Below are 19831 nucleotides of genomic sequence, written 5' to 3'. Positions count from 1 at the left end.
TGTTTTGTAATGGTGTTCAAATAGTTCCTGTGTTTGTCTTGACAGGTAGATCTCCCCACCCCCACCCCAGTATTTTATATTGTCTACAGTTATTTTAAACAGAATTTTTCTATTTCTTGCTGCTAGACTTTGTTGGTAATATACAGAAATGCTGATAATTTATGTGGGTTTATTTTGTAACCGGCAATTTTGATGAAGTTGTTAATTATTTCAATTAATTTTTTATCTTGATTATCTAAGATTCTGTAAATATACCATCATATCTGCAAAGAGTGATAGTTTTGTTTCCTCACTGCCTATTCTAATCCCTTCAATTTCTTTTTCTTCTCTTATTGCTATAAGCGATTATTCCTAGTACGATATTGAATAAGAGTGGTGTTAATAGGTATCCTTGCGGCCCCTAACCTCCACCCCGCCTTGATTTTACTGGGAAGGCTTCTAGCTTATCCCCATTACAGATAATGTTTGCTGAAGCTCCATTTATTCCTATGCTCCCTAGTATTTTCAATAGGAATGGGTGTTGTATTTTGTCAAAGGCTTTTTCTGAACCTTTTGAAATAATCATATTTCTGTTGCTTTTGTTACTGATATGGCCAATTATGCTGACAGTTTTACTAATAATAAACCAGCCCTGCATTCCTGGTAAAAATTACACCTGGTCTTAGTGTAACAATATATTGCTATAATCTCCTTGCAAGTATTTTATTTAGAATTTTTGCATCAATATTCATTAGGGAAATTGGTCTGTAATTTTCTTTTTCTGTTTTTACTCTTCCTGGTTCAAGTATCAGTACCATATTTGTGTCATAAAAGGAATCTGGTAAGACTCCTTATTTGCCTCAAGTAATTTTAAGATTAATTATTTTTTAAATGTCTAGTAGAATTTGCTTGTGAATCCATCTGGCCATCGGGACTTTTTCTTAGGGAGTTCACTGATGGTTAGTTTAATTTCTTTTACTGAGGTGGGGTTATTTAGCATTTTTTTTTTAAGCAATCGGGGTTAAGTAATATGCTCAAGGTTACACGGCCAGTTATTTCTGGGTGTGGTGCTGAGTGTCAGAGCCCGGGATTTGATCTCCAGGTCATCCCAACATTGGAGTCGGTGCTCTTACTTGCTGAGCTACCTGGCCGCCCCTGAGGTGGGGTTATTTAAGTATTTTATTTCTTCTTCTGTTAATTTGGGCAATTGATAATTTTTGTCAATATTCAGTGAAAACCTTTTAAATATATATAACTCTTTTCTATGCTCCATATATTGGAATAGTCACACTATCTCAGGTAATATTTAAAGGGACCATGGATAGAAGTGCTAAAGGCATTTTGAATTTAAATACTAGGTACATTAGTAAGTCAAGAATTAAATTGGGCAATTATGGGCCTAGTGCTGCCAGAGTTCAGCAGCTCTCTGGTGCGGGTTGGCCATTCAGTCAAGAATTGGCCGAGTAGACTGCACTGCATAACATATACTACCAAGAGCTCCCATAGCTCCTTGAAAATTTCATCAAGAGGAATAAAAGATGTGAGGACTAGAAGGAATAGGGACATCACACCAGCATGGCTGAACTCCTTGACATAAGCCTGGTTAAGCATGTCCCTCATCAGGGCAGCATATCTGGCTAGTGGTCACAGCGACAGCAGTAAGGACTTGTTGGATCAAGCACTTTGGGGTCATCTCCACACCATGATGCTTGTGTGCTCTGGCCAGCATCCTCATCTTTTTCCCCACTGGAACCTTCGACTCTGCCCTGGGGCCAACAGGCTCTGATGCATGAATTTTCACTGTATCTTGCCCAGGAGCAGGCCTTCACACTGCTTCCCAGGTATTTTCATACTATGTTGCTGCTGCTGCTGCATGCACTCTCCCAAGTCTATGTGTGGTCCACACAGAGAGGGAAGGGCCTATCTTCTATCTTGCTTGCATTTGTATACTCAACGCTCGGCAGAAAACACTTAATAAATGTGCTCTCCCCCACCTCTTTTCTCCCCACTCTTGTTCCCCTCCCTTCCCCTCTCTGTCTCTTTTCTACCTCTCCTTCCTTTCCTTCTCCTCCCTGTCTAATTTCTCTGCTTCTACACAGCTGGGGCTACATCACTTACCGGTATCTCCGCTTTAAGTCACAGAACTTCAGGGGAAATGACTAAATATCAGACAAGAAGTTAGAGAATTGTCTCCTACCTAAGAACTGACTTCCTACCTTGGCATAAGAGGGACAAAAGGGATGAGGGCCATCTTCTCTTTGTGATTTGGGTTACTCACCCTAACACTGTAGGCAACCATTACCCATACCTACCCATTCAGAACCTAGTTATCTACAGACAATTTTAGGGACCCATGAAAATGGGTATCCTGTTATTTTCTGGAATGATCTAGTTCACTGGTGTCAAACTCAAATAGAAATGGATCCATGGGGATACATGTTGACTTAGAAAACCACAAATATCATCTATGTTGGGTGATACATTTTTTTATTTTGTTGAACAATTCTCAATTACATTTTAATCTGGTTCAGGCAGCACTAAAAGTATTGTGGCCATGAGTGTGATGCCTTGGATCTAGTTCATCCCAATGGTTCCAAGTAAAACTCTATCTCCTGTAACTCTTCCATACTTTTAAATTAGTATTTAAGTCTTTTACTATCATTATCTTTTCCTATCTTTTCATCTCTCCGGCTCAATTATCAGATCTTTAAGGGCAGAGAAGACACCTTAAATTTTTTTTTTTGCTTTTATTTGACATAGGCCTCCAGCCTATATTTAAAGATAGTCAAGGAAAGAGATTTTACAGCTTCCTTTGTAACCCATTCCAGTATCTAATAATCTAATCAGAAATTCTCTCTTATCTTTAATCAAAGTCCTTCGTGTTAAATATACAGTAGATCTAGTTGAGTTTGTTCTGTCCTTAGTGGGAATGGGAAATTGTTGAGCATAATCTTCTGGACTGAAGTTCTTATTTAAAGTCCAAGCATAAAATTAACACCTGGGAGATAGAAAAATGACTTAGAATAGTCCTTGACCTTATGGTGATTAAAGGTTTAGCAGGAAAGATAAGATGTGTACAGAAATGACTATGAAGTAAGGTACAATGTGAAAGTTTGATAAAAGATGCACAGAGTGCTCTATTCATCTTACTTTTTAAAATTCAAATTTTCCAAACCTCAGAGTTGGTTGACGTTGGTATTCCTAGATTATCTCTGTTTTCCTCAGTCTTCTGTGCTCGGCGCTTAAAACCAGGTGGTAATGCTGGACCTATAATTGGTCTAAAGGAAAAGATAAGTTTGTAGCTGTTCAGATATTCAACATAAAAGCATACAAAACTAGGTCAATCAAAAATCAGGTACACTGAAAAAAATTCAAATTATTTAAATGTTATTTTGAAAAGGAACTCTTTTCCAAGTGTTTTTCTATCAGAAATCAGGAAAAACCATTTCACTTTAGTTCTCTGTTAGTCAAATAGATTAGGTCTTCTTCCAGTGATTCTCAACCTTAGAGGGTGCTGATGTATCATGCTAAGAGCTGTATAATAAAATTGTATTTTAAACATTAAAAAAAATAGTAAAAAATTTTACACAGAATTACCCTTCATGCTGCTTATCTTCATGACATATGATGGATAAATGATGTATGACCCAAGTAGTGTACTCATATTCACAATAACTTAAAAATTTAAAGAAAACTAGTTGGATAGATTCTCTATAGAGGATTTAGAGTAAAATATGGACCAGAATTGTCAAGTGTGAAAGGGATTGCAATCTGCCAGGCATTCCTATGCAGAGAAGGTTACTAGGTCATTAGTTTACTGGAGAAGAGTATAGAATGAATCTGGGGAAGTCTGTTCTACTAATGTGCCTACAAATTATCTAAGCCCTCACTTTTGGTAGTTACTTTCTAATGGATGAATACATAAAAAAGCTTTTATGTTAAGGGCTTACTATGTACAAATAAGTATGTTAAGTGCTAGAGACAAAAATAAAAATGCAAGACAGGTCCTGTTCTCAAAAACTTACATTCTTATAAGGGGAGATCACAAATATAGGAGAGTTCAACTGCAAGTCAGATGGAAAAGTTCCACAGTCCTTGGAATGTAGAGGCAAAGCAGATGATAATGCATCATTTTAAATGTCACTTCAGTTAATAAAACAACGTGGTTTCTGATGCTGAACCATTTGACAGTACCCAGGACTCTGAGGGTAAGAAATTTATTTTCCAGGTCTTCAATAGCTGTGACTGCTAAGGACATGGGGAATGCTATATTTGCAGAGGAAGCTGTGAGTTCCCATGGGCACAGGGCTGCTTTTCTGGACTATAACTGTAGGAGCTAGGCTTGTAATCTGAGGGTGGTGATGCTTCAGTTTATAGAGGTCTTGGGTTTACCAGCCTACTAGCGGCAGTAAGCTGTCAATGGGCACTATTAGTAGTGGGGATGCAAGCCTCTTCCCCATAAAGGGTTTCTCCCCTTGTGATGGTTATACAGGGGGAAGGTTAGAAGCAGGGCCTGTGATCTGGGGGCATGACTATTCCTTAGCTCTTACAGTTAGAGGTTGAGGGGGAGGTGGTCTTTGTGTGACACTAATAATGTCATTAAAGTTATAAGCAAAGGACTTATGGACAGATTTGGCTCTGGCAAGGATCACAGATTTAATTTCTAACAAGCAGATCTAAAAGTAGACAGAAACAAGTGAACAGATACAGCAATAATGAGTAGCATTCACAACGTTAGCTAAATTGGCTTTCTCAACACCTCAATATCTGGATTGGTTGGAAAACACAACTGTGATCTCTGAAAAAGCTACTGGGGGAGCCCAGCACAGATACCGGTTTGAGGTCTTGGTTCTTCTTTAAGCCTCTTGATAAGGGGTGGGGAACCTGTGGCCTCAAGGCCACATGTGGCCCTCTAGGTCCTCAAGTATAGCCCTTTGACTATATCAAAACTTCACAGAACAAATCTGGATAAAGGATTGGACTCAGTCAAAAGGCAGAACCCAAGGACCTAGAAGGCCACATGTGGCCTTTGAGGCCTCAGGTCAAGTAGGAAACTCCAGGAAGACAAGAAAGAAAACTTCACTTCATCTTTCTGGCTTTTTATGATTCTTCATATTTTTCTCCACATCTCAAGGTACTGCTGACCTATCTATGCTAGGCACTATTTTCTAACATCTTAATGTCTTCAAAGAGACAGGACAGTATAGAGGAAAGAGCTCTGGGCAAGGGATCTGAAGTCCAGAAGTTTACTCCCAACTCTGCCACTGCTTGGCCACTAACATAAAATGAAAGACCAGTTACTTCATCAATCTGAGCCTAAAAGAGAGTTAAGTATCTGTTCTGATATCTATCTAAACATATTTTATTGTTTTCTTTATTTTAGATATCTATATAAAATATTCAGAGTATTTTAAGAATCAAATGAGATAATACATACCTTTAAGGTATCATCTTGATGGAAGCCAGGGAAGCAGCAGGTGAAGGTGAGGGCAAGAACAGCCAGGCAGGCAACAAGCATTTATTAAGTGATTACTATGTATTAGGCACTGTACTAAGTGTTGGGGGTACAAATATAGATAAAAAGAAAGACAGTCTCTTCCCTCAAGGAGTTTACATTTTAACAGGGGAAAACACATTAAAAAGCTGAAAAGTTGGAGGGATGGGGAGAAGAGACTTGTATGAGGGTACTGAGGTAAAGCCCAGGGAGACTCAAAGCACAGCCAGAGGCATGACTACTCTGCCTACTCCCCCCTTCCCCCAACTCACCAATGGGAGAAGGGGACCAGCATGGTAGAGAACATGTCAGGCATAAGGGGCAGCCAGTGAAGGGGCACAAACCAATAGAGAGAATTTTGTGTATGAAGAACAGCAAGAATTGTTGGATGTTAAAATATGTGGAAGAGAGTAAAGTGTTTAGAAGACTGTGACAATCAGAATGGTCAAAGGGCTTTTTAGGACAAAGCATTTTATACTTGCACCCCCTGTCCGGGCCCCTCCCTCACTCTAACAGGAGAGGCTGGAGGACGGGCACTGGAGAGCTCCTCCCAGACCCTCCACCATTTAAGGATCGTGCCCAAGGATTCTCCTCATCATTTCCCACCCAACCACCTTCCTAGACTTCATCGTCTCCAAACTCATCATTCTGCAAGATGAAATCTACCAGGAAATTCACATACCTTTGAATCACTTCCTAACCTGACTCCACGACTTCATGGCATGGCCATGCCAGCTAACCTTCCCCCTGCTCCCCATCCCCACCCTTAGTTTTTAGTATCTTTTTATTTGTTATCTCGCTCCCTGAAGGCAGAGACTGTCTTATGCCTTTATTTGTATCCCCAGGGCTCAGCACAGTGCTTGGCACATAGCAGGCATGTACTAACTACACTGCCTTACTCTGATCCTAGAGATGACAGCAAGCCACTGGCGTTTACTAAGTGGAGGGATGGGGGAGGAAATTCTATGGTCAGACATGAATTTTAGGAAAATCACGTTGGTAGCTCAGTGGAGGATAGATGGCAGTGGGAAGAAGCCTGAGGCAGAGAGACCATCCAGAAGACTACTGCAAAAATCCAGGCAATAAGGTGATAAGGGCCAGTACTACGATGGCACCTGTGTGAGTAAAGAGAAAGGGAACATATGCGGTATGTATTGTGAAGGTACAGACAATATGACTGTGCCAAAGATCAGAAATGTGGGGTGAGTATATGTGAGGAGTCAAGGATGACATGTGTATTCTGAACTTGGGCAGGTGCCACTGCAGTAATAGGTAAGTTAAGAAGAGAGGAGGGTTTGGAGGGCAAAAGATGATGAGTTCTGTTTTGAGAATCTGAGTTTGAGAAGCCTAAGGGAGATTACATCAGAGATATCCAACAGGCTACTGGTGATGCCTGATTAGAAGAGAGAGGTTGGATTAACAGATCTGAAAGTCATCTGTGTAGAGATGATAATGGAACTCAGGAAATGATAAAATCATCTACCAAGGTAGTGTGTAGGGAGAATGGAAGAGGGTCCAGGATAGACTGCTTGGTGACACTTATAATTATTGGTCATAACCCAGATGAAACTACAGCCAAGGAGATTGAGGAGTGGTCAGTCAAAGGGATAGAACCAAGAGAGAGCCATGTCACAAAAACCTAGAGAGAAAAGAGTGTGTAGGAAAAGAGAATGGGCCATGGTGTCAAAGGTTGCAGTGGGTTCAAGAAGGATGAGGTCTAAGAAAAGGACATTAGATTTGGCTGTTACGAGATCAATGGTGACTTTGGGGAGAGCAGTTTTATTTCAATGATGAGACTGGAAGCCTTCAGCTTAGGAAGTTTAGAAAGAGTGAGAGGAGAAGTTTAGAAAGAGAAAGATGTGGATGATAAGGCAGAAGTGAAGGCACTTATCATAGATGGCCTTCTCACAGAGTCTAGCCACAAAAGGTAGATATTATATTTTGGAAAAAAAGTCTTTGGGACAATAAGAGGATAGGGACAAAAATTGTGACTCTACTGGTAGAGAGAATTTATGGGCAGCAAGCTCTTCTACCAGTGGAAGTTAATTAATGCCTTCTCTGCAATCCTATAGCATTGAGGGGTTAAGTAACTTTCCTAGTTACACAGTCAGTATGTATCAAAAGTGGGACTTTAACCCAAATTTGCTGGTTCTCTAGCCCTGAGAACTAGCACATAAGATATACTAATTATAAGAATCTCACTTGGAAAAAGATCGACTTGTACTACTATTTCATGTTAGTTACCTCTGTGGAGAATCATCCTGCTTTTTAAATCCAGGAGGAAGAGCTGGCCCAAAAAAGCCATCATCATCATCATCTTCATCTTCATTTTGATTTCTTCTCTGTTTTCTGAAAAGGAAGCAATTTCACTCCGTTTACACATGAGAGAAACACAGGCACAAAATTTTTTCAGAAAAATTTGTCAGAAAAACTCTCATATTTTATGGGAAGTTATATATCCAAATGATAAAGACAAAACACTACAAAAAAAAAATAGAAGTCAGCAAAGAAAGAATAAAGTAATTTTACACAGTACATAGATTTTTATTGCAACCTTTTTCCTGGAGTTTTTGCTCACCTAAACATCAGTAAGAAATCGCATTCTTCTTCATAATAGCAACAAACCAACTACATCTGAAGTATCTTTTATAAAGATATTTTTAAATGTTCTAGGTCCATGAATGGGGCATATTTAAGCCCCAGAGTTAGCGATTCTAGTCTTAAGAACCATGTGAGGAAGAGTTGAGGGACTGGATGGTCTTATATTTTCTCAGAGGTATGAGAAAGCCTTACTACCAAATAACTGGTTACAGATAACAATTTTTACATTATCCTGTTGATACATGGTCACAATGAGACTGTAAAGGTAGGCTAAAGTTATAAAGGCCTTAAAAAGCCAAATGGAGTTATAGTTTATCTCCAAGGCATCCTATCTGTGCTTAAGGAAGAATTACTTTGGAAGCAGCATGAATGATGGACCCAACTGGTAAGAGACGTAAGGCAGAAAAGCCTAATTAAGAGACTATTGCAGTTATCAGCTTCTTTTTGTACCTAGTGCTCAGAACAGTACCTGGCACACAGCAGGTGCGTATTAAATGTTTACTGAATGACTTTATGAAATAATGTAAGTAAGTGGTGACGGGGTCTTGAGACTAAGGTGGTAACTGTGTGAACTGAGAGAAGAGTTTTGATGAGAGATATTGCACAGTTGGAAAAGGTATGACTTGGCTCCTGGATAGCCAATGTATAAACATGTGGAATGACAGAGGGGGAGGAATGAAAGATAATGCTGAGATCAGCAACCTGGGTGACCCGAAGGGCAGAGATACAAGTGAATAAAATGAGAATACTGGGAAGAAGGGACAGTTTGGGGTTTAAGAACACAAGTGTCCAATAGACAAATGGTGATGCGAAACCGATGCTCAATGTGGAGACTGGGGCTGGAGATACATCTACAGATACCTATCTACAGACACCTATATATACACACACACATACATATTCATGTTAATCTGCATAGAAAGGATAATTAAACCCATGAAAGCTGACGAGGTTCCCAAAAGAAAGAGTGGACAAGAAGAAGAGAAGAGGACCTAGGACAGTCCTGGGGAAGACCTACAGTGTGTGATGAGGATGATAAGCTAGCAAAGAAGGAGAAACAGTGGTCAGAAATTTAAAAGAACCAGGAGGGTGGTGTCAGAAAAGCCCAGACAGAGTATCCAAAAGGAGAGGGGCAGGGGGTCGACAGTGTCAAATACAACAGAGAGGAAATATAAGAGCTGAGATACTGCCATCAGATCTGCTGATTAGGAGACTGTCAATAATTCTGAAGAGAGCAGTTTCACTGAGTCATGAAGCTATAAGTCAGACTGCAAAGGGCTGAGGAATGAGTGAGAGGAGAAAAAGTGAAGGCAGCAAGTACTGACAGCTTTTCCTGGGAGTTTAGCTGAGAAAGGGAGGAGAGATTTAGGACAACAGTTTGAGGAAACAGTATGGTTTAATGTCAGTTTTCTAAGGATGGGCAGGGTTGGGTATTTTTGAAGGCAGTAGGGAAGGAAGTATGATATGGGGAGATGTTGAAGATGAGAGAGACAGACAGACAGAGACAGAGAGAGGAGAGGACAATTTGAAGTTTGCCGCAGAAGATGGATAGCGAGTTGACCTACCACAAATGTAGAGGAGCTGGCCTTGCCCAGGAGGAGAGTTACATCACTGTTAAGACAGTGAGGGAAAGGAGGCAGGAGTGAGGGAGGATATCAAGAGGTTCTGAAACTAATAAAATGAGAGGACTCTTTGAAGGGCCTATTTTTTTCGGTACAAAGGTAAGATCCTCACCTGAGCACCAGGAGGATGGGAAAAGTATCTTCATTCTTCAGGGTTCAATATACTGAGCATATTACGTGGAGCCAATTCAATAACAAAGTAACAATTTCAGGAGTTCCTCTATTCCCCTATATCTTTCAGGGAGAAGGTGGAGAGGAGCTGGGAAACTAAGGCCCCTGTTGGCTTACAGAGCGTCCCAACGTCACACAGCCCACATGGAACAAAGTCAGAACTAGAGTCTGGTTTACTAACTCCAGGTTCTGCTTATCCATTCTTTAATTTCCCACACAAAGCAGTTCAATGCATGCAGCTATGACACAACAAATGTTTGTTCTACAAAAAGCATTGGGTGGAACACTAAGAATACTAAGATGGAAAAACAACAGTTTCTGCACTTAAATGCAAATCATAATAAGGGATTATGACATGGATACACATGAGTATGGTGTCAGCAGAATGTGATAGGGGTACAAAGAGGAGATTTATGCTAAGTCTTTGGGAAATTTGAGGAGAGGTTATTTTCATCTGAGGGGATTAGAGGCAGCTTTCTGGAGGAGCTTGTACCCAAGCTGGGCCTTGAAGAGAAGCTCTCAACAGGCAGAGATTAATCAAAAGGGCACTATAGTCACAGGGTGCAAGAATGTACTGAGGTAGCAGACCACCGGGACCAGAGAACAGCCCAATTTGGCTGGAATATAGAGTGTGGCAAGGAGAGTAGTATGAAATAATGCTGAACCAGATTGTGGAAAGCATTAAATGCAAGGTTAAAAAATCTGTGGTTTATTCCAGAAGCAGAGGCAATAGGGAGCCTCTGAATGTTTTTCAGTAGGAGAGTAATATGTTCAGGTCCATTTACTAGAAAGATTATTTTGCAAGCTAAGTGAATAATAAGTTAGTGAAAGGAAAGAATGGGAGGGATACGAGTTGCTGAGGTATTATAAGAGTCTAGAGGAGCGGAGATAAGGGCTAGACCTACACAGACAAAGAAGGAGTTTACAGAAGATATCACCGAGGTAGAATTAACCAGGACTAGAGTCAGGGCTTCCAGCCCGGGAAGATGTTGGTGTTATCAACAGGAACAGGGAAGCCAGCATTAAGAAACAAGATCAAATATTTTTTTTTCATTTTTCAAATGCTTTATTAACTTCTGATTTACCTCATTCATTTCTGCCAGATTTTGAGTTACAAATTTTCTACCCAACGCCCCAAAATAGCAGTCCCAAGAGGATATCCCCTCCTCCTGTCTGCTCTCTCCCATATTTTCTCCCATACCCCTTTAGACTTTTCCAGTAGGGCATGGTGAATCTCTATGCCTCAGTGCCTGTATATCTTATTTCCCAATTACATGTAAAATAGTATTAATAATAGTATATATATATATATATATTTAAAATAACATTTGATTTTAAAACTTTGAATTCCAGATTCATTCCCTTCCTCCCTTGTCACCCACCCTTACTGGGAAGATAAGCAATTCCATATATGTTGTATATGTGTGGCTAAAGCAAAACAGTAACATAGTAGATATATTGTAAAAGACTGACTATATTTCCCTCCCTCCTATCCCACCTCCCACTTGTTCTATTCTCTACTTTGATCCTGTCCCTTTTCAGAAGTGGGTTCTTCCAACTTCCCTCCCCCTGAGCCTGCCCTCCCTGACATCATCTCCCCTTTCATTCCCTTCCCCCCTACTCTCCTGTAGGGTGAAATACCCTATTTAGCATGTATTTCATTCCCTCCCCAAGCCCAATTCAATGGGAATAAGGTTGATCCATTCCTTTTTGCCTTCCTATTCTTCCCCTCCATTGTAACCATTTTCCCATGCCTCTTCTATATGAGATAGTTTATCCCATTCTGTCTCTCCCCATCTCCTCTTATTATATTCCTCTCTCACCTCTTAATTTCACCTTTTAAGTATTTTATCCCATTCTGTCTCTCCCCATCTCCTCTTATTATATTCCTCTCTCACCTCTTAATTTCACCTTTTAAGTATCATCTCTTCCTGTTAAATTGGACCTGTGCCCTCTGTCTTTGTATACCTGTAAACATATATACACACATTCACATATGTATTCATATGCCCATATACCTTCATATATACAAATATATATTTCTATTCCCTTCAACTATTTTCATACTGAGAAAAGTTTCATAAGTCACAATTATTGTTTTTCCATGTAGGAATGTTAATAGTTCAACTTTGATAATTTCCTTATGATTTCTTTTCCCTGTTTACCTTCTCATGCTTCTCTTGCTTCTTGTATCGGAATGTCAAATTTTCTATTCAACTCCGGTTTTTTCATCAAGAATGCTTGAAAGTCCTCTATTCCACTGAATGACCATATTTTCCCCTGAAACATGATACTCAGTTTTGCTGGGTAGGTAATTCTTGGTTTTAATCCCAGGTCCTTTAACCTCTGGAATATAATATTCCAAGCCCTTCGATCCCTCAGTATAGAAGCTGCCAGATCCTGTGTTATCCTGATTGTGTTTCCACAATATTCAAATTGTTTCTTCCTGGCTGCTTATAATATTCTCTCCTTATTCTGGGAATTCTGGAACCTGGCTATAATATTCCTAGGAGTTTTCTTTTTGGGATCTCTTTCAGGAGGTGGTCAGTGGATTCTTTCAACCTATGTTTTGCCCTCTGATTCTAAAACATCAGGGCAGTTTTCTTTGAGAACTTCCTGGAGGATGACTTCTAGGTTTTTACTTTGATCATGGCTTTCAGGTAGTCCAATAATTTTTAAATTATCTCTCCTGGATCTATTTTCCAGGTCAGTGGTTTTTCCCATGTGATTTTTCACCTTGCCTTCTATTCTTTCATTTGTTTGGTTCTGTTTAACAGCATCTTGATTTCTCATAAAGTCATTAGCTTCCAGTTGCTCCAATCTAATTCTGAAGGAATGATTCTCCTCAGTGAGCTTTTGAGATTCTTTTTCCATCTGGCAAATTCGGCTTTTTAAGGTATTCTTCTCCTCATTGCCTTTTTGAGCCTCTTTTGCCATTTGAGTTAGTCATTTTTAAGGTGTCATTTTCCTCAGTAAGACTGTTGACTCTCATTTCATAATTTTCTTGCATCGTTCTCATTTCTCTTCCCAGTTTTTCCTCTACTTCTCTTATCTGCTTCTTAAGGTCCTCTATGGCCTGTAACCAGCTTGTATTTTCCTTTGAAGCTTTTGGTGCAGGAGTTCTGACTTCACTGATTTCCTCCTGCTCCATGCCTTGCTCCTTCTTATCCCCAAAATAGGAGTGTAATGTTGGGATCTTCTGTCTGCTTTGTTTCCTTTGCCTGCTCATTTTGCCACTCAATGATTTGACTTTTGGGCTTTTTGCCACAGTAGGACTCTGCCACCAGACAGGGGAGTTTTCGTCCCAAACGCTGGGGTTTTCTCAGCTGCTGGAGGTATTAGATGGGTGCCCTCTCTGAGGTCTCCACACGCTCTGGCAAGCTGGACACACACCCCAGGACCTCCACCCTAGACTGCAATCCAGATCCAAGCAGGTTAAAGCAAGAGCGATTACCCCTCAGACTGGTGCTTGGTCCCCCTACACTCTGCAGGCCAGGAGCTGAAGCTGCCACGTGGCGCTGGCTGGCTGTACCAGCATCTCAGCGAAAGCCATGCACTCCCACTTACTGGGTCCCAAAGTCCAGACTACACTGACCTCTCACTTTGTCCTTCACATCTATGTGTTGATAAATCTGGAAATGGCCACAGCTGCTGCTGATCTGGAGTCCCTCCGGCTGGCGCCTGATCAGGCCCTCCCTGAGGCTAAAGCCTCAGTGTGGAGCTGGGCTCGGCTCCCAGAACGCTGAGCTGGCCAATTCCTGCCAGCCTGCTGGGCTGTCCTCAGTGGGAGGTTAGCTTCTCTGTGTCATTTTGTGGGTTCTGCAGCTCCAAAGTCTGTTCAGAGTCCCCTTTTTACATTGATTGGGGAAGGTGGAAGCCGGAGAAGCGGGGAGGTCCTGCTTCTACTCCACCATCTTGACTCTGCCCAGATGATTTCAGATGATAATGTTAAGTCCGTGGTTCCAATGGAGCACGAAGTCTGAGAAGTTCAGTCAATAGTTGGAGAAGTGTGAAGGGAGAAATGAGGACTAGATACAGAGATCTTTAAGGCATTTCCTCCATGACTGTAGTGATGGGGGTGAGAAAGACTGTCAAGGGTGACAGTGTAATTCCACGATCCTCACTCCTCAAGCTGCTTTGTTTTTATCTTGAATACATTTTGCATTTACTCACCTGCATACATATTACTTCCCCCTCAGTAGAATGTAAGCTCCTTAAGAAAGGGAACTGTTTTATTTTTGTCTTTGTACCCTAGTGGATGCCACAATTCTGGGCACAAAATTAGGCACTTACTAACTGTCTGCGGAATTAAATTTAGAGGAAAAAAGAGGACCAAAGACAGAACTTGGGGTGGGTGGGTAGGGGGTAGTCAACTACATTTAGGTACATGATGATGAACCATCAAAAGAAAGAAAGAAGAAACAGTCAGACAAGTAGTAAAGGAACCAGGGGAAAGCAGTGTCAGGGAACCCAAGGAGAGAGAAAATTATCAAGCTGACCAAGTGGTGGTCAATAGTGTCAAATACTATAAAAGTCACAGAGGACAGGACCATTAGATTTGGCAATGAGGTCACCAGGGATACTGGAGGGATCGTTTTCAACAGAGCTGTGATGTTAGCAGTAAGAGTTGAGGAGCTGACCGGGCAGTGAGGAAATAGAGAAATTAAGTGCAGGCTACTTTCCCCAGAAGTTTGGCAGTGAAGAGGAAAAAACATGGGAAGATAGCCTGAGGGGATGACAGGAATGCCTTGTTTGGGATGGTGGGGCTTTAGCATACTTGTAGGCAGCAGGAAAGACATGGCTGACAGAAGAAAAGAGAAGGGGATTGATCAGAGTCTAAGAGGAGGCAAAAGAGATGAGATCAAGGGCAAAAATGGATGTATGAACAAGGAAAGGAGCAACTTCAGTTCTGATGCTAGAGCAAAGATAGTATGGATGAGGATTCAGAGAAGTTGTGAGTCATGTTAGACAGAAGATGAAGGAATTCACAACTGATAGCTTCAATCTTCTTGGTATGAAGTAAGATCGTTTTCTGAGAGTCAGGGAAAAGTGATGGGGGGAGGAGAAGGAAAGTGACTGAAGGTGAACTGGAGACTTGAACTGCAACTAAAGAAGACAGAGAAGGAGGTTTGGAACAGCTCCTGTGGAGAGCGTGACATGTAGTCAGTCAGAGATTAAAAAAATGATTGTTGTGCAGGGGCCAGGGAAAGTGAGGGATGTCAGATACTTTGAATTTGTCATGGCCTAAGTCAGCAAAGTTTCCTGAGTTCCTACAGAAGTACTTTGGAGTAGAAGCAACAAAAGGCAGATGTGTGTGTGTGGGGCGGGGGGTGGGAGGGGTGGAGTGTCGACCCTAGGGTGGTGAGTTAAAGGGCAGTAACAGGACAAGCAGGAAGGGAGATCAGAACAAAGGGCAGACTCTCGAAGAAATGGCTAAGCCCATGAAGGTGGAAAATAAAGCCAAAACAGAGATCATCATTGACAACACATGAGAGCAAGGGAGTAGAAGCTGAGATAGTAGTGAAGAACTGGTTCAGAAGAAGTCAAGCTGTGAGAGCTAGAAAAAAGACAAGAAAGTATGCAGGGTGTGGGGGGGGGTAGGAGAGGGAAGGGATGACTGATGATCTTACAGGCAGCACAGTTTCAGGTGTTCAAGTGGTCTAAGGTATGACTGACTAGTCGCACCTTTGGGTGAATGAATGGAAACCGAAGCTTAGAATTTAGGGTGGCTCCATGTAGAGACAGGACTAAAGTAAGCAAGCTTGTAACAGAAAAGTGATATGGGGAAATAAATATAAATCCTTCTCCAAAAGGGTAAAAAATAGTGCAATGGGTACAAAATAGAGTATGTATATTTGGGAAGGCTCAATTTAAAGATATGTTCTGTCTTAGAAGGAAAAACGTACTTACAACCAAATTAATATATATTATAAACTTCTAGACAGATATTATTTTTTGGATCTGGTTAGGATAGTTGTTTGCAAAATAGTTCTAGGACAAGTTTGTAAATAAAAGACAATTGGTTGAAACACAACAGTTCCACATTATACTTAAATTATTTTCCCTTTAATAGATTCAATTAATGCTAATTAATTGAAATAAGGACCTTTTGGGTTCACAAATTCAGATGAAAGGTCCTTTTTCCAGCTGTCTCTATACATTCAACTGTTCCTCTACAGAAAATCCTACAGAGACCAAAATGACTGACCTTGGGGTTGGACCAGCATCATGCTCCTCTTCAGAATCTTCCTTTTCCCCTTGGTGTGGCAAAGGAGAATCACTGTCTTCGTCACTGGATGATGAGTCTGAACTGCTGCTCTTATAGTCAGGGGGCAGTGCTGGTCCTGCAACTACAGATTTGCCAGGGATGTTGTAACCTTCAGCAAAGCTTTCCTAACCGCTCTGAGCTCTCCCATACATTCACATACCTCTTATTGTCTGTCTACCATGTACTTTGGCATTTACATATACTATCTGGTATTGTTTACGATCATGTGTGCATTCAGCTTGTAGTCCCAGAAAAGGAACAACATTTTTTTTGTATTCTCAGCACCTGGGAGTAGTTATATTGTGATGGATATGTGATTTTCCACATGTGCACATACCCTCCACAAAGGCAGATCCATCTTCGTCTTCCTTAAACCTTTCAACAAGGTCCCTTATAGAAGGACCCTTCACTAACATCTTCCTCTGATGCTTATAGTTGTATATGGATGACTGAGGTTCTGAAACTGTGCCAGAGGAGTGTAAACTCTGACAGGCTCAATCAAGTTGGAAAGCCTTGGAGTAAGGGCTAAGTGATGAGGCTGGTCAAGGACAAACCTAGCTGATTCCAGGACACCTATCACCAGGTTGGCTAAAAGGTAATGAATGTGTGGTCAAATCAGTTCTACAAAGTAATACTGGGGTTGTAACCAGCATCAGTGAAGGAAATACACTGATGAAACCACAAAGCCCTGAAGTAATCAACAGGATCTTTCTAAAGCATGGGAGACTTTCTTTTAAGTCTGTCACTATTTTTTGTCCATTTGAAAATGCAATATTCATATTGTCCATCTGTTTTCCCTTTCTCTATGTGACCAGTCTACTTTCTTTTCATATGTATCTTTTCCATTTCTTTTCTCTTTTTTCATGTGTGCACAAATCCACCACTGACAATACATTGCAATCTACTTAGCAGAGTCCTATTTCTCAATAAATACTCAATACTATGAACTCAAAAGCTTATCTGCTTTAGTATCTTCAATAACATGACGGCACTTTCCTTTAAGGTTCTTTTATATCATTAAGCAGAACAGGCTGTTTTAGAATCTATCCTAGAATTCAAGAGATTGAAAATTACTTTAGGATTTTACTGGGTTGTCTTTCACCTTCATATTTCCAGCGCTTAGCATATTCTTTGCACATAGTAGGCATTTAATAAATGTTTGATGAATACCATACTTTGGAAAATGCCTAGAAATGACTTTTATATAGTGGAAAGGTGAATAATCAAATTATTTTAGACTGAATTATTTGGAAAGGTACTTGGTTTTTTGTTGCCTAGGTTTTCTGAGTCCAGAAAACTGGGATAATTTTTTCCCCTCATTTACAGAATTCATGCACCTACAGCACCACTGATTTTTTGTTTACCTTGTATCCAGGATGAACGGAGATTCTGTTTCAATCAGAACTGCTACTTTGGCATGCTCTTCTCTTGCTCACACTAATGGTCCCTTCTTTCCCTCTTTGCTCTTGATTTTAAAGTTTTAAGCAGGAAGGTTTTTTCTCCCTCTTTTTTTCTTGCTTTCCTTTCCCCTTTCCACTTATACAATATTGAAACACACTATGCCTCTAGGTGAGGCAGCTGATGGCTCAGTAGATAGAGCATTGGGCTTGGAGTCAGGAAGATCTGAATTCAAATTCAACCTCAGACATTTCCTAGCTACGTGACCCCTGGCAAGTCACTAAACCTCTTGACTGCCTGACAAAAGGATCCACTGAATCCATTGGAAAAGGAAATAGCAAAGCACTCCAATATCTGGGCCATGAAAACCCCATGGACAGGTCATGAAGAGTCAGTCATGATTTAATGACCGAATAATAACACTAACAATGCCTCTGGGCACTACTTTTTGGCAATACTCTGACTTTGCTATCTCCTCGGAACTTAATGAAAAAGACTGATTCTAAACTGGTTGGTACAGTATAGGTATACTTGGATTTTTTCCTTGACTTGTCATTTCATTGGCATAGGCCAAAGAAAGTTCCTTTAGCCAAGCAGGTTGGGACCTTCTCTGAAATTTATGGTCACAGAGTTGCCTAGAGCACTGAGGAGTTAAGTGATGTGCCAAGGGGCACAAAGCCAGGATGTGTCAAAAGTGGGATGTGAATTTAGGTTTCTATGGTCTAGAGACCAGCTTTCTGTCCAATCTGCCATGCTGCCTCTCACTTGGGTTTGGAAAGAATTTTAATATGATATTACTAGTTTTGCTATATAGTGCATAGCCATGTAAAGGATATTGCAAAATGAATGACTATATTAAATATAAAAAAGTATATCTTTAGAAAGTGGTACATGTTGGAGAGTAATTTCATTTACAGCAGTTGTATGTTTACAGTGATTGTAAAACTATTTTACATTTGTGCTGCTGTGAATTAGTTATTACTTTCAATAGATGAGGATAATATTCAAACAGCATATGGTACTAAAAAAAATTAGAGCAATATTGAAGTGTGAAACCAGCTATATATTGCACATGAAATAATTTAATGTTGTTTATATGCATCAAAGGAAAAAAAATAAGTATTATATATAGGATAGCACCATGCTATAAAAGGACCAGTTGATTTGAGTAAACTACATTTGGTACTGATAGACAACTGTTGGAGAAGGTGGCTAACTTTATTTTATTTATATTTTTACTGAAATTTTCCCTTTTCACTGCGCTAAAACCCATTAATTTATCCCTCATTCAGTAATATTTACTAGGTGCTTATTGTTTGCAAAGCACTGTGCCAGGTTTTGGGGAAGCAAAACAAATAAAAGAAAAGTAAAGGTCAAGACCTAGTAATAGCAGCTTCATTGCAATCAATTACTTGTCTCAGTTTCCACATTTAGGAAGAAACAACAAAGACTAACAACCTTTTACAACAGCTCAAATAACAGGCATTGGTTAAATGCCTTCTTTGTGCTATGTATTGTGCTAAGTTCTGAAGAGGCAAAGACAAAAAAAACAGTCACTGCCCTACAGAAGCTTACATTCTGTGGGAGAAGAGGTACGCATATAAGCACAAAATAAATACAAAATAATGTGGTGGAGGGGTGGGAAGAGGAATGTAGTAGCAGCTGGATGAGAGAATCAGGGAAAGCTCCATGGCACTTGAACTGATTTGAAGGAAAATGTGTCTGTTATGTGCCAGGCATTGGGCTGGTACAGGGAATACAAAGACAAAAATGTAACCGTCTGCCCTTAGGGAGTTCATATTCTATAAGAGGAAAATGCATACATATATAAATATATACAAAGTAATATGCAAACAATGTACAATGTAATTTCTGAGGGAAGGCACTAACAGAAGATAACAGGAAAGACCACATCTAAGAAAATGAGAGGTTTGCTCTTTGAATATCTTAAAAGGCTGTATGTTAGCTATTATTAATAAATACTATGTGTGAGGCACTTTGTCAAGGGCTGGAGATGCAAAAAAAGGGACAAAAACAAGGTTCCTGCCATTAAGGAGCTCACATTCTTATGGACCGTATATATTTTCTCCTGGAAGTTAATAGGGAGCCACTGAATCTTCTTTACTAAGAGGATATCATGCTTCTCTTTACTTTTTTTCTGTCTGGAGCAATTTATTTTTTCTCTTTCCAATATACATTTTTGTTATTAATTAGTTCAGAGAGCTAAGCAATCTGTTCAAGATATAAACAAGCATTCCTAAAAACAGTCTCAGCAGGACACAAAATGAACTGATAATT

At 40.2% G+C, this 19831-nt stretch overlaps 1 protein-coding gene across 1 annotated transcript in view; it reads right to left on the bottom strand.

The window, feature by feature from the left end:
• GPALPP1 (GPALPP motifs containing 1) overlaps window positions 1–19831 on the bottom strand; it is a 39844-nt gene that overhangs the window by 18543 nt on the left and 1470 nt on the right. Inside the window, exons 2-4 of the mRNA XM_069068707.1 lie at window positions 16076–16217; window positions 7718–7822; window positions 3155–3257 (exon numbers count right to left, since the gene is read on the bottom strand). Of these exons, the coding sequence (XP_068924808.1) occupies window positions 3155–3257; window positions 7718–7822; window positions 16076–16217 (350 nt within the window). The remainder of the gene's footprint in view (window positions 1–3154; window positions 3258–7717; window positions 7823–16075; window positions 16218–19831) is intronic.

Source organism: Petaurus breviceps, unplaced genomic scaffold, assembly GCF_028583685.1.
Source record: "Petaurus breviceps papuanus isolate PSGF00001 unplaced genomic scaffold, PetGlider_PUasm1.0 90769, whole genome shotgun sequence".
Classification (NCBI taxonomy): domain Eukaryota; kingdom Metazoa; phylum Chordata; class Mammalia; order Diprotodontia; family Petauridae; genus Petaurus; species Petaurus breviceps.
This window is presented reverse-complemented; position numbering and strand designations above follow the sequence as displayed.